Source organism: Pseudorca crassidens, chromosome 21 (genome assembly GCF_039906515.1).
Source record: "Pseudorca crassidens isolate mPseCra1 chromosome 21, mPseCra1.hap1, whole genome shotgun sequence".
Classification (NCBI taxonomy): Eukaryota; Metazoa; Chordata; class Mammalia; order Artiodactyla; family Delphinidae; genus Pseudorca; species Pseudorca crassidens.
The window spans coordinates 32,305,361-32,321,119 of NC_090316.1; the positions used below are offsets into that span (position 1 = coordinate 32,305,361).

Sequence of the window (15,759 nt, forward strand, 5' to 3'; positions counted from 1 at the left end):
ACTCTGCTGAAGCCTAACCCAGGGCCTGGGAACCACAACTTCAGAGCCGACTCCCGGTTGCCAGGTAACCACCTGGGCGCGCACAGTCTCCGGGGGTCAGGGGCCGCCCCCGCCTCTCCCCAGGCGCTCCAATCAGCGGCCAGTGTGGCTGTCACGTGGGGCTCGGAGCGGGACCCGGAGTGCCGCGCGCGCTGCCAGGCTTGCGGAGCCCGCCTCCGCGCCCTTCAGACCCCGCGGTCCGGCCGCGCAGCCTCGGAGCCCGCGGCGCAGGAGGAGAGGGCGGTGCGGGTCGGGTCCGGCCGCCGCGCCCGCTTCAGCACCTTCCGCTGTCCGCCGCTGCGGTCGCCTCGTCCTGCAGGTAGGGGCCTGCGGGCCGCAGGGCGAGAGACGCAGGCGGACGCGGGCTGGAGGAGGGCGATCTTCGAGCGATGGGGCGTCGCGGGGCTGGTGGGGGTCCGCCCGCCCCCGCGACGGTCGCGGACCCGCGTGCGCGCGTCCTGTGGGGCTTGGCGGGCGATGAGGCCCCGAGCGCCCGCGCCGCTCACCGGCCGACGACGGGACGCAGCAGAAGCAGCAGCAGCCCTTGCGCCTCTGAACTGCCCCTGGAGTGTCACCTGCGACCCTGACCGGGGACACTGCCTTATGTTTTAAGCTTATTCAGCCTCAGTGCGTATAGAGTCTAGATGGTCGCTCTCGTTACTGTGCCCACGGGCGCTTCTGTAAGGACCCCCGCCCCCCTGAAGGTGGCCTTCGTACTCAGGCTGCGGCAAGAAACCCTGGGGTCAAAGGGAAGCGCGTCCCAGAAAAAAGACAGTATTGAATCTCACAGGCGCACTGTGTGCTAAGCGAATCTTAAAAATATAATCTTTCCTATTTTTCAGAAGCTAACAAACCCAGACTTACTTTTTTGCATGCAGATATTAAAAGGAGCAAGCATTGGAGCTGAATTTTTTTTTTTTTTTTTTTTTTTACTATATTAAGTAAAAGCAGTTGATTTGAATGAAGTTTAGTGATGCCTTGGATCATGTATCAGAAGTAAAGCACCCTTGTTTTGTAACTTCCATGTCCATTTGTATATGTATTTGTTGACTTTTTTTATTTAAAAGTCTCCAACAATGGTTTGAAGAGAGAGATTACATTTCTTTCATTGTCTGAGTATTTCAGAAATAGATACCCTTCGGAGAAACTCATTTCCCTTCCAATTTTTATAACCGAAATTACGAGTCCTCCTTGAACATTTTAAGTCACCTCAAGTGAGAAGAAGCTTTCCCTTTAGGGTTTGTTTCTCTAACAGTAAATTCTTTGGGGAATTTCAAAGATTCTCTCCAGGTTTTCATATCTGATTTCTTGCTCACAAATCTCCTAGGCTCATCAACAGTGAGAGGATAGTCTTGGTGAGATTATCATAGAACACAGCATGGCCTGGGTGTTATGTTGTCTCCCTCTTATTGGCATTAGTGGAGCTGATTCTGGGCTTGTGGTGTGGACAGCCCCTGCAGAAAAGCTCTCTTACATCCTGTTGAGATTCTGCCTCACTGGCCTAAGTGTGCAAGAAAGTGAGCATGGTCACATCTTACCTGTGTGAAGGCAGAGATCTGAGAAATAAGTCTGACAGTCTTTCCTGTTCTGTGATCTAAAATTAAATACAGTAATTAAATGCCTTTGAAAAGTTGTCAGTTAATTCATCAGAGTTTGGGGAACCGTGCTTTAGGTGATAGTTTAGAGATTAATGTTACAAATGCTAGGTTTAGGTCATTGCATTGAGAGTTCCTGGGAAGTTTGCTCCACTGGAATAAACCAAGGCTTGTTTGAAAGGGCCCAATGGAAAGAAAACTCATATACTTCTTAAGTGAGCTCCACAAACTTACTCTATATTAAAATGGCTAGTTGAATTTTGCTACTTATATTGAGCTGATTTTCCCTATGTTGATAGTAATAGGAATACTTAAAGAACTGTGGGTATCTCTGAAAAAAAAAAAGATATATTTACTTAAAAGTTTGAAATTCTTCATTCTTTTTATCTTTAATGATTAAATATTGCTGTACTAAAAACTTTTGTTACTACTCACACAATAATCCTATATATTCGAAAGCTGCAAATCAATTTAGCTTAGAAAATAATGTTTTTAAATTCCTCTGCTCCCAGTAGACGGACTTCTAGGGCTAGAGTGTTTTTTGTTGTGTTCTGTGGACTCTACCCTGCAGCCCTTAGCCTGAGCATGGGTGAGCTGCAGCAGCTTTTATATTGCTCAGAGAAGAGTAAGAGTATGTTTGTTTGTTTCTTTTGCCCCAGTAGATACTGAAAGTCCAACATGACTGATTAGATGTCCCTGTCAATAAAATATGTACAAATTCTCCATACTACGTAATTTTGCTTGCCTAAACTCTGTAATGAAGACTAAAATGAAATTCAAACAATTTGGAAGGATTCACATGTCCTTCCTGTATTCCAGAATTTATTCAAAATCAGATCTAATATGCAAGAAAGGTAATGGTTTACCAGATTACTGAATAACGTGTTTACCCAGCCATTCATGGTAATGATGAGTATACAAACATTACGACTACTTTCTGCAATTGCTGAATTATCTCATCTTGTATTTTGTATCTATTCCATGTAGCAGATTGAAATATTAAAGTGAAATTATGTATGTAGCTTCCAGTGTGTCTTCAGGAACAGAGATCTTACTGAGAATATTATAATCCATAGAAATCATATTAGGAGATTGGGAGGCATTTCTTACTAACTGACACCTCCTTTTCTTTCATGTGAGAAACATATATTAGACCAAGAGTGGCTGGCATTTTTCAGCATCCAAGACCATGCTGTGTTCTGTGATAATCACATGGAGATGATTCTCTCACTGTTGATGAGACTGTTCCTTGGAGATTTATGAGCAAGAAATTAGATATGGATACCTGGAGAGAATCTTAGAAATTCCCCAAAGAATTTACTCTGTAGAGAAACAGATCCTAAAGGAAAAGCTTTCTCTTGCTTGAGGTTACTGTTACTGTTCAAGAAGGACTTGTAACTTCGGTTATAAAAATTGGTAGAGAAATACACTAAAATGATCAACTTTGACCTTTGCCTTTGTGTATTGAAAGGGAAAAAATCCCATCATGACTGACTAGAAGAATTTCAAAACTTCTCATGGTAAAACATGGGCTGTCACATGAGGAGACAAGTTTCAGGTTGTTTTTACTTGATCTCAATGACTAAACAAATATAACTTGAAATAGGCTAGACTTTGTTAAAAAAAAAAAAAAAAAGCAACCTGGAATTGGAGCCACAGGTGGCACGTGCATCTAGATATCACATTATCAGCTACTTGAGTGAGATAATTTTTTTTAATAATGATAAAGGCTTACTTTTTTATTACTTTACAGGTACTTACAACATTGATTTAGTAGCCTAATTATCTCCTAAAATTCTGGAAGTCTGTATTCTAGTTTAGGAAATATATGTGTCACAGAAACGGGCAAATCTTGCACAGTAAGATCATAGGAGATAATTCAGCAGTGTTATTTGCTATTAAAGGGATAATTGATAACTGTCATGTTCAGGAAAGCTCTTATCAAAAGATGCAAGAAATAATTTTCCATGCTTCGGTGAGGATGTTACACCATTTAAAATTTGGTTTATAAATTTGAATGCTCAGATGTGGAGAACTCATAGTGGAGGTTGTTAAGTAATTTACTTTATGTTCAGACTTGTTGTTCTCTTCCAGTTGTTGACACTTTAAGTTATGAGCATGTACCAGTATCTCAGGTGGGCTCATTTGCAATTATGTATAATAAGCTCAATTTCATTATCTCATACACAAAAAAACTTTCCAATTGGAAAGCAGAAAATAGTTCTCACTACACAGAGCAGTCGTGTATGATGTGCTGTTGGAAAAACTTCATTTTTCAATACAATACAGCGCCACATGGAGCCCTGAAAATTGAATAGTTGGTTAATAAGAAGTAGGTAATACTTAATTTTGGCCCATTAAGATAAAACTTTTTGAATGAGTCTTAATGAAAAGAGTTATGCAAATTTTATTTTTAAGATAAACATGGTAGCAGGTTTTAAGGAGTCATTTCAGAATTTAAGCTAGAAGGATTCTTAGAGACCAGTCAATCTAACACCATTAACACTAAACAAACAAAAATTAAGTTGCTCAAAATTGGGAAAATTTCAATGGGAAAGCTGGTCTGGAACCTCAGGCTCTAACACTCAGCATTGTGCTGCTCCCTAAAGAGGTGTAAAAATATATCACCTTTCTCTTTTATTATATTTCTTCAAGTGACTAATTCAAAAGTTTGAGTAGTTAAGTTTTAGATCACTTTTATATTTTTTAAGTGACTATTGTACATAATGAACAAATTGCATGTGTTTGGTCTCATCATATAGAAAGTTTGCTTAAAATATTAATTAAAAAGTGTTTTCCCACAATTTGTAAAATTTTTTGATTCGCTCATTAATATGATTTAAGTTTTTCTGCAAAGTCTTCTGTGATTTGGGGGGGATCCAGTGATCTTATAAATTCTTTATCCTAATGCACCTCAGTGGTACTTAAGTGTTCATAGCCATCACATCTACAATTGAATGTTAGAAATAAGAAGCTTTTGGAAGTTACATCTGAAGCCTGGATTATGGTTACCATTGGGTAAAATTTTGAAGTTGGACGCATTTATTTTCTAGACTTTCTGACCATCTAGAATGGTGTTATTGGTACTAGACGCCATCTAGAATGGTGTTATTCGACATGTATCTTAGACCAGCATCCCCTGGGAGCATGTCAGAAGTGCATACTTCCAGGCCACAGCCCTGCCAAATCAGGATATCTGAGGGAGCACCTGGAATCAGTGTTTTCAGGAGGCTCGAGTGATTCTAACGCAAGGTCACGCTTTAGAGGTACTGATAGAAGGTACATTGTGCCACTGGACCTAGTCCTCTCTTGAACTGGTAGTGTTCGTATACAACTCCACCTTTGAAACTTTACTTAAACTACTAAATAAATGAACTCATTCCTGAAAATATTGAATACAATCGTGGATACATTTAAATTTCAATAGTAGCTTTTTGGACACAATATCTCACTTGCATTATTGATTACATTAGTTCATCTTTGTGGGAATTTTATGGTGGCTAAGGGAATAATTTTTGACAGGTGGCCCGTTGAGTAGATTAGTAACCTGTCTCATATATGCGCTGGTCCTGCCTTAGCTGATACAACTCTTCACTTATCAAACTTTAGGATTTATTTCCGGCCTCCTATCAATGTATGGATGCATATATAAAAGAAATTTTGGATGTAGTGACTTGGTGTGAGCTGTTTCTTAAAGCTTTCAAGCTTTAAATCCATTTGATTTCCTTTGCTGGTTTTTCTCAGCATTTGACAAAAATAAATTTTTATTTATTTATTTTTTTTGGTACGTGGGCCTCTCACTGTTGTGGCCTCTCCCATTGCAGAGCACAGGCTCCGGACGCGCAGCCTCAGCGGCCATGGCTCACGGGCCCAGCCGCTCCATGGCATGCGCGATCTTCCCGGACCGGGGCATGAACCCGTGTCCCCTGCATCGGCAGGCAGACTCTCAACCACTGCGCCACCAGGGAAGCCCTTGACAAAAATAAATTTTAACACCCTTGGCCCAGAACATGAAAATGCCAGTCTAACTGACTGTTTCTGCCAAATGAGAATCCTGATTTTCAGATACAGATAACATAAAGACCCACCCTACTTTGAAAACTCATATACAAAGTCCAACTTACAGAACAGATGAATTCGAAGGGGGACAGGCATCCTCAGGTTTACAGAGCAATTCATGCCATAGCTTCTCAAGTCCTCCTTCATGAGGAATGATCCTATTTATAAAAATAAAGCTACTTATTTTTGCCATACCCTATTATAAAAATAATCCTGCATCTTTATTATGACAATGTTCACATGTTTACTTTCATAATGTCTCTTTCAGTGGAATATTTACCTCTTCTTAGTTTATGGGTGAAAAATACGTGATCTCACTCTTCTATTTCTCTTTGGCTGAGTCTCTCAGAATGGTTAATTGAAGGTAAATGAATGACCCTATTGTTCAAGAAAAGTGTATTACATCTTTGATCAAATTAAAAATCTTTTCCACATTGCAGGTCAAGAGATTCTGTAATCCTTCAGGCGCCTTGAAAATCTAATTTCATAATTCAAATCCATATAATTTTCACTTTGGTGGTTAAAATGTAGGAAGTATAAGAATAAATATCTAGATGAATGATAGATTAAGTATATAGATGGATGATGAAATAACTGCATTCACTTTGCCACATCTTTGAATTAGTGTTCTGGTCTTCTCCGTCTTACCTATAATCCTTTGTTTTGCTGATCAAATTGGAATTCATACTGGTATAAGTGGTCATTCTGTGAGTCCAAACTAGAACAACCATAATGACCTTATTCTTTTCTATTTGCTATCTAATCCAGGATTTTAACATAGGTTAATACTGTACTTTGTGACCTATTTTATCATCTAAGCTTTTAAGAACATTAGGATTTGACATATGTTGGGGATGCTGAGATATAATGTCCTGCCAAGCACATGAAAGGTAAATTTAGGAATGATTGAAATTTAAGAGATTAATCTGGTCAGTAGAAGTTACCAGAGGCAGTTTATCTGATAAACATCTTTGCTATTGTTGAACTGAGTAAGTAGTTCTCAAGCTTTGCTGTGCTATGTAAATCATCTGGAAATGATGTTAAAAAGCAGGTTTCCAGACTCCACCCCAAGATCCACTGGCCCTAGATTGTGATCCAGGAATCTTCATTTTTAGCAAGTTTCTCAGTTAATTCTGATGCAAGAGACCCGAGAACCACACTTTGAGATGCACCGATTTAGAGATTTTTGAAAGTATATTTATCCTTGATAATCTATGGCTGTACATATCAGTGAAAATAGTGCTCATTTAGAATTATGGATACTAGACAGAGGAAGAAGATCTCAAGTCAGTGGGCTAGTGGCTGCTTAAAAAAAAACTTCCATTTTGTTTTTCTTTGCAATTTCCAAATGCTTTCTAATGAGCACGTATAGTAAATACTAATATATTAACTATATGTGCTCACTAGAATTTTTTGCATCACTCTGAGCATATAGTGTATTCAAATTTTAAACACTGATTTTCAACATGATATTTTTAGGTTTTTAAAAAAATTACTATAGGCAATAGATTTCTATTAAGAAAATTAACAAACTTCTGAATAGGACAAAGAGGAGTTCAAGAAAACTACCCTGACTCTCTGCATGGTGATATGTTTGTGACCCTGACCTTTGAATACACATGTTTATATACTTTGATCGATTTTTCTCTTTCTCAAGGCTCCCCGGAGTGCTTCCGGGTCAGAGTCTCTGCTTTTGCTGCTCCCTCTGTTTAGTGCGCTTTCACGTAGTACCTATGACACGACTATAGTACCTTTTTAAATTTTATTATTTATTTATTTTTGGCTGTGTCAGGTCTTCGTTTCTGTGCGAGGGCTTTCTCTAGTTGCGGCGAGCGGGAGCCACTGTCTTCATCACGGTGCATGTGGGATCTTCCAAGACCGGGGCTTGAACCCGTGTCCCCTGCACTGGCAGGCAGATTCTCAACCACTGCACCACCAGGGAAGCCCTATTTTTACTTTTCATATAGTCAGATTTTCTGGTAAAAATACTTCATTTTCAACTATTTTGTTCTTACATATTAAAAATATCATGTGACCTAAGCTAAGAGAAGTATACTGTATAGATTGTCACTTTGTTACTAGTGGTTAGAATCACCAGTAACTGGAGGGTGTTGTCAGCTGTATTGATTTGTTGTTTTCCAAGGGTGAGCTTTCAAAGTGTTCTTAGGATGTAGCTGTTTAATATTTTTGGAAGGTCTTGTCAAGGCATGAAATGCTGGGATGGGAGCTATGTGTCGCTACAGATCGCTGCCAGCGTTTAGGCACGTGCTGGTGGAGATTGCTCTGGGGCACACCCCTGTGGAATAGTACCGACTGAGGAGTCCGAGGATCTGCCATGGGCGTGGCATTAGCAGGCATCCACTGTGAACCATCACGCTGAGTCATCAGACTCTGTGGGTGTTTCTGTGGACCCCCAAATGCATATCCTTAATCTAGCCCATCTCAGTCCCCTGCTGCTTGCTTTGCAGACTTTGGTTTTTACCCATTTCCTGTTGTGAGATTATTTATTCCTTGTGTCCACCTTCCTCATCCGCTTGTCCCTGACGTTGCTTCTAAAAATACTTGTGGGTTAAAGCAGCATTAGTGCATATCTCAGAGAAAGACTTAACATGTTGCAAAATATGATGGCTGGGGGTGGTAAATGGGGCAGGAAACTCCAGGGGCAAAATAAAAAGATAAATGAAAGTGTCCAAGTGAAGTTAGAAAATATAATCCAATTATACAACACCTACTTATATGTGGACAAGTCATTTCAGTTTATTTTCCCCTCTTAATTTTGTTCGTATTAGAAAGCACTGCTGTGGATTCTTAGTGTATAATTTCTTTTTATTTAGATTATATACCTGACAGCAGAAATGTGCAATTTACTGTTTTGTACCAGCAAATTTGCACATCAGCAAAATTAGCATAAAAGAAACATTGTGAGCTTCCTAGAAATCTCCCTCATGGCTCCTGTCTGTCACTACTTCCTTTTCCCTGAAGAAAACTCTCTCATAACTTCTAGTAGCATAGATTAACTTTTCTGGTCTTTAAACTTTTATAAATATTAGAATCCTATGATATTCATGTGTGACTTTCAGTCGTCATTACATTGTATGGTTCATCCACTTCGCTGTGTATGGTTCATTTGAATTATTGTATAGTACCCCAGTGTATGACTGTCCTATCATCTGATCTCCCAGATTGGGGGAATCTGGCTTTTAGGGGAGACTTGTGTGTCTCCCTCTCCTCAACCCCGCTCTGAGGCAGCCAAACTCCACTTTATATCTGGGGTGGGTGCTGAGTAAGAGAGAAAGCACCTCTTCGGCGGCAGATCTGGGCTTCGTTCTGGTTCAGGATGGGAGCCCAAGATGTTTTCCTGCCCACCCCCCAGGGGCTGGTAGCTTTTGCTTCTTCCCTTCTCCCAGTTCTGTGGGCAGGAAGGAGGGTTATCTGTCCCTCCCTAGAAGCAGATGGGCTTTGCTTTTACTCCCTCCCCAGTGTCCCTGGGAGTGAGGGTATGTATTTCCTCTCTCCGAGTAGCTGAAGGCTTATGCTCCATTTGGGAGAAGGATTCAGGGACCTATACAGAGTCGCAGGCCTGTCAGCTCTCAGTAGCCAAGTGCCTCCTATGTGCCTGAGCCACTAAGGGGGACTATGTCTGATTTGCCCCCCTCTTTCTCCTAAGCCCCCGATTGAGGCCTGAGGAGAAGATCTGACAGGTGAGTGCAACTCAGCTTGCACCGGGGACCTCCAGTTGTTCTGAACTGGTGCTCTAGCTCATACCGGCCTTTAGGACTTTCGCAGATTTTATCTGACTTTCTCCTCCCCGCCTTGATGGCAGTCACCTCTTTCTCCCACTCTCTGTCAAAGGCGAAGCCGTTAGTCTGTTTGTCTCCCCATCTCCCCCGACGGGTCTCCTCACTCTTTGGAATTCCTTTGATCGCTTTGCAGCCTGACGATTTAATATTCTCTTTCTCCCGAGAGAATATGCTTTTGCTTTTGGAAAGTATGAGGGTAGGGAAGACCCCCTCAATGCAATCATTGAATGAATCTATTTGAAGCTGAACTTCAGTCTTTGTAAAGGAGAGTCTATTTCACGCTAGTGTTAAGGTGTGGACCCACGTGGTTCTCACTGAAAGGGCACCATTATTAGGCCATTTTCTTCCTTGGCAGCATATGGACGCCAGTTTTTTTCCCTCCAGTCCCATGAGATTATGAAAAGCTCTCCATAGCGTCTTAGTATTTCAGCCACTACTTTTAGAGAGTCAGATCCTGTTGGGGGGCAAGTAGCATTCCCCCCTCCCCAGCCCCACCCTGTTCCCTACAGGAGGGTAGCTGTGGAATGTCCTCCTCATGTTGATGGGTGTGGAAGGAAGCAAGCCTTACAGCCAGAGCTTGGAGCTGGAACATTCTGACTTCTGCCCACACATCCCTGGGGAAAGCAAGTCATACGGCAAGTCCAAAGGCAACAGGCCAGGATATATAGTCGGCCCGTGATGAGCTCATAAAAAGGTATAGGTGCAGAGAGGGATATAAAAAGGTCACGACCTGCAGTCAGACCACAGGTTACTTGTGTGTTGTATGAATCCCTGCAGTAAGTTTTCTGACACTGCAAGCCATTTTACTTTATTTATTTATTTTCTTTAACGCAATGACATCTAGCCTTTGGCTCTTTTCATTTCCTTCCATCACTAATCTTAAAAGGCAGGAAAAATTTTCTGACTACGAATTAAGTTAAATTTGTGATTTTAACAATAAATTAGTCAGTTAGACCTGTGGAGGAATACACAGATGTAAAGATGTGGAGTAAATGTCACCATGACTTTCTCCTTCCTGTTTCAGTTACTGCTAAGTGATCGTGACATGCTTCCCCTCTGAGATCAGCTAAAGGTTTCAACCTTGCGCTCCAGACCATCAAGGAGTTGTGAGAGTTGAACACTATTGGCCATTCTTATACTAAATGAACCAGATTCTATACACTCTCAGATAATCAAAATACCTGAAATACAATCAAAAAATATGTATTTTTATGCAAGATAATATTCATCTGCGATTCCATGATGTGAAATATTTTACTTTTCTTAGTTCTTGCAAATATGGTAAATAGTGCTCATGGAAAAAGGTCAGGAAGTATGACGTGAGAACTGTTATGTGCCCTACAGACAAGGTATTACTTTTAACTATATTGTATTTATAGTGATATAGTAAATACTTGGTACCTTATATGATTATAAACTAATTTTACCAATTCAAGTTTGCATTTTATTTTCCCTTTAAAAATTAATTTCTGAAATCATTTGATTAGCCATTTCTCTGCAAGGAATTGAATGGTAATCCCATTTCCCTTGTTGATGAGTGTATTACCTGTAATTTGGATACATTTCTTTAGCCCCTTTCCAAGTTGCAGTTACACACACACACACACACACACACACACACACCCCCTTCGGTTCATGTGAACTACCACTAGTTGACAAACTCTTCTAGCATGTGTCAATTCACGCAACAAACATTTTGTACCTTCTATGCAAATATGAATAAAACATGTTCCTTTGTCTTGGGCAGCTCACAGTTTTTGTCTCTGCAAATAGTCACTATCCAGTGCACACAAATATAGACTTAGAGGCATACAGATGAGGGATTTGGTGCATTTGTGAAGGGCTCAAAGAAGAGGGACATTAAGTTGGGTCTTGATAAGTATGATACAGCTCATTAGTCACAAAAAAAGGGGAAGAGGTAAGACAGCTCAGGCAAGCGTTTCACAACTTAAAGGCATAAAGCCATGCTGGTATAGAACATGTTTAGGAATTGCAGTGAAAGCAGGGAGGTTAGTAAGTAAAGTATTTCATTAGTTTGTACAAGACAGTGGCGTTAGGGATGGAGGGAAGGGGCTTTTGAAGAGACATGTTAAAGGTAGTTAAGACTTGGTGATCAAATGTAGCAGGAGGTGGAGGGGAAAGTGGTGAAAGAATCAAAGATGGCTCCCTGTTCTTATTTCGGGTTACCGTCGAGTATAGTTTTGGTCACTGGAACAGGGAATGCAGGGCAAATGAAAGACTATTGGGGGGCAGTAGAAAGGGATTCTTATCACTCGAAAGGGATAAGCTTGGCTTTACCGATGTTCATATTGAGATTACCAGATACAAGGCTGCGGGATCTAGGTACAGTAGGTACTTTAAAATGGAGTTTAAGGGCTTGGCATGAGAGACTGCAACCACTGAAATGGTGGCAAGATAGTTAGATATACCCTGGGTAGGCGCTAGATATAGATCCAGGGCGGGGTAAAAAAGCGTAAGGCAGGACACAGACACAGATCTCTAACTCAGAATAGGATAGGCAATGACAAGAGAGACAGCAAGGAAGGACCACCAGTCCAGAGGGTGGGACCCTGCAGGAGATGCAAATTCTGAGCAGTTAGCCAGGAACCAGGGGCTCTGTGGGAACCCAAGGGCAGGACAGAAAGCATGGTCCAGATTCGGGGAAGTCAGCAAGATGGAAACAAATTGAGCACCAGAGTGTACGAGTCCTGGAGCTTCCTGTGGAAGCCTATTCCCAACTATTTTGACCTGGGGCTTCAAGCAGATATTATTGAAAATATTTCTAGGGAATAAGGAAGAAGAGGAATTCTGAAGGGTGCCATGTCCCATTTGGTATATTTTTAGAGTGAGATAAAGATGTTCTCAACTAGCTGCAGTGATGTGTATGTGTCATACATGTGTTTCTATGCCAGAACAATGAAAAGTGAAGGGCTAATGAAGTATTTGACATAGCATTGTCTAGTACAACAACATAATTATCATTCGATTTATTTCTTATTTGACTATAGGCTTACCTTTCTGCTTTAGCATTATTTTTACAGACACTGTTATTTATAAATTATTAAAACTGTTTCAGCTGAAATGTGTATGTACTTCTAGTTTCTTGTACTGAACAACATTTCATAAGGCAGAGTTTGGTAAACCCCTCTGGTTGAAACACATTGTTATTACTTTAGGTGCTGACTGTTCTGAAGCCGGTTTCCAATTGCCTTGATTAAAGTAGGAACATTCTATGGCTTGGATGACTTACATTTCACATTGGTTTGAGCAAGATGATTGCTATGAAGGACTACAAAGAGTAAGATATATTTACGTTGTAATTCTAATTTTCTGTGATTTTTTCCTGCTTTATTTCTCATGCAGCTGTATTTCTGTGTCATTTATATTGCGGACATTTTTGCATTGCAGGATTCTGAGGGTAAATAGGATACTTATCTGATAGACTTAAAAGCAGAGGTAAGAAAATATATAAGGAGAGTCATTTATTGAAGAAAAGGTGTTTTTTTTTCTATCCTGATTTCAGATGAATTCTTAACGTGTTCAGATTGTCTTTAGGCTTTAAAGATAAAATAGGATTCTTTCTAATGTGATTAATGTATGAAAATAGCAATAATTTCAAGAAAGTAATTTTACATAATTTTATGATAGAAATATGTATGATAATACCACGTATTATAATAATATTGTAAAAGAAAATGAAAAAAACGTTCTGAAGAAGAGTGCCATGTTCCATTTGGTAAATTTTTAGGCAATTAATTATGCTTCAAAGGGATTTGCATTGTTACTATGGCAACTGTTGCGCAGCACAGCTATTCTGATCTATTTCTACTGCAACAGCAGAAAACTGCCATCTTTAAATGCACCTTATCAAAATGGATTTAGTTTAGAATAACATAAGATTTCTCTTTGATTATGGTCACCTTTTCAATGAAGGATTTCTTAATTACCTAAATGAAGGAGATGTGTGGACTTTTCTTTTCACTAATGAGTGGAACAAAAGAGCCAGAATATCTTGATGGAGTTTTACCAGCTTTATCCCCATTGTTGTTTGAGGGCGTGTACTACTAAAGACATGCAGCGCTGAATTCTTCTTCCTTCCTCCTTACTTCTTCAGGGTACTGTTCTAATCACATCAATCAAAGATATTTTCTCAGCATTTTACTTCGTTTAGATTATCTTTTTAGTTGTCAATCCTCAGCAGTTTAAGCCTCTTGGGTTTTCTTCTTCAGATTTTTTTTTTTTTTTTTCAGCTGTGAAACAGGCTGGTAAACATCTCAGGAGCCAGTAAATATCTAACTCTGGAGAATAACCCTCATGGTATGGATCCTAAAGCGTTCTTCAGAAGGGAGGTTGAGAATTACTGGGTAGCTCACCATCCCGAATTCCAGCCTTAACCATAATGATAGAAATGTTTCAGCTTGTGAGTTTAATAGCAGTATTTGAAGTTGCGCTGGACACACACACACACACACGCACACACACAGAGACACGCGTGCACGCACTGTAATGCCAGCATCCTTTTTTATATTGTGTGTGTGCATTTAAAATGTAATAACAGTGCATTTCTGATGTTCAGACAGAAGGCTTTTTGTTTTCAAGTGTAGTGCGTATATTCCTCTACGGGAAAGGAAAGGGATGACAATCTAATTTGGAGGGAGGGGGTGACTGATTTTAAGAAAATGCGTTTTGCTAAAATTGTGTGTCTCTTCTTAGTGATTTTGAGGCAGCTCATGGAGATTTTGAGGATTCAAAATCCTTCCCTCCACCATAACCCCAATCTGCCCTTTAATAAGCTATGGCCTTTGTAAGTGAATTCCTTGTTCTGAGACATATTAAAAGAATAACTATTCTCATATATAGATATAGTCCAACCCTAAAATTACCATATCCTCTTCATGAGTTTAAGCTTTTCTTGGCTCAAGTTTTGATCAGTTCTTATACAGACTTAGATGACAATGAAGCAGCTTATTCTAAATAATGAAAATTGAAACATGATTATTTAATTTCTTCTAAAATTCCAGCTTAAAATTCTTCAGATGATATATATGTGCACATATACCCTATATAGTCAGCATTCAGAACACCAGATTTTTCCATTGTTATATTTTTAATGCTTACTGGAAAAGGTAAGTTGGTTTTTGAGCTAAAAATTATAATTGAGAAATGTAGTGTTTGAAAAAAGTCACATACAAGTATGAGTTTTATCTTTAGATCACTGAAGTGGCCTTTATACTTTGATATAATTAATATTTATGGCATATGTATATATTTCTACACACACAGCACATGTATATGAACTTGATTTTTATTTTTTTTCTTTTATGAACTTGATTTTAACTTAGTTTTATAATTTTATTTTTGGCAGTATTGTAACTAGCTATATTTAAATTTCATGCTTATGTCATATAATCTTGCATATTCAGAGGTGAGCTTTATTGTTATACAAATCTAATGCAAATATACTCTTATAACTTGCTTTTTTACATTTCATACACTTACACTTCAGTGTAATTATAATGTATGTATTGTGTATTTCATATAATATAAGATTGAAACCAAGAATAGAATTTAGGTTAAAAAAATGAAAATAATATCTCTGTAGGGCTGTAGTTGCCAGGCTACTGACACTGTCAGTTGCATGTGAGGTGACACAGTGCTCAGACTTTCTTCCTGAATCCTTTGTAAATCTGCATTATTCAGTGAACTGCAAGGTTTAGTACTTTATCTTTAAAGTGTGTATATTGTTTCTGGGCCAGAAAGATGATGTTTTCTGAAATAGCAAATCTTTAGAATGGACATGGAAATTCTTAGGTGGTTCACATAAGAAGGAAACGTATTCTTAACTAAAGATAAAAGGGTACATAATATTTACCTGAAATATAAAACTACCTGTCACATACAGTTAAAATATATTTGATTTCCTATATATGTGACATATTTGTAGGATTTATATTTAAAATATAAACATGTATTTTGAAATGGACCTTCGGTTGAACATTTTCTATTTTTAGTAATGCAGAATCACTAATTGTGTAAACATTCGTGCTGACCACAATGATATCAAAAGCTTCTGGACATTTCTTTTTATCTCCTCGGTAACTGTAGATATTGCTTAATAAAGGCTACATAATATTTTATATATATATATTTTATGATACTTTTGAGAAAATAATATAGAAGTTTCAAATACTAGCAGTTTAAATACATAATTCAGAATTATAGATGCAATAGTATTCATATGTTTAATGATGCATGATTTTTTAATA

The 15,759-nt window shown here is 39.1% G+C and overlaps 1 protein-coding gene across 7 annotated transcripts in view; it reads left to right on the plus strand.

The window, feature by feature from the left end:
- Positions 1-207: 207 nt before the first annotated feature.
- WDR17 (WD repeat domain 17) overlaps positions 208-15,759 on the plus strand; it is an 82,159-nt gene continuing 66,607 nt past the window's right edge. For 5 of the 7 annotated variants that reach the window (XM_067721910.1, XM_067721911.1, XM_067721916.1 and 2 more), the window contains exons 1-2: positions 210-358; positions 12,670-12,791. In XM_067721910.1, coding sequence (XP_067578011.1) covers positions 12,726-12,791 — 66 coding nt within the window. In that variant the 5' untranslated portion in view covers positions 210-358; positions 12,670-12,725. Of the gene's footprint in view, positions 359-12,669; positions 12,792-15,759 lie in introns of all 7 variants that reach the window. The other 2 variants (XM_067721917.1, XM_067721914.1) reach the window with 2 other exon arrangements.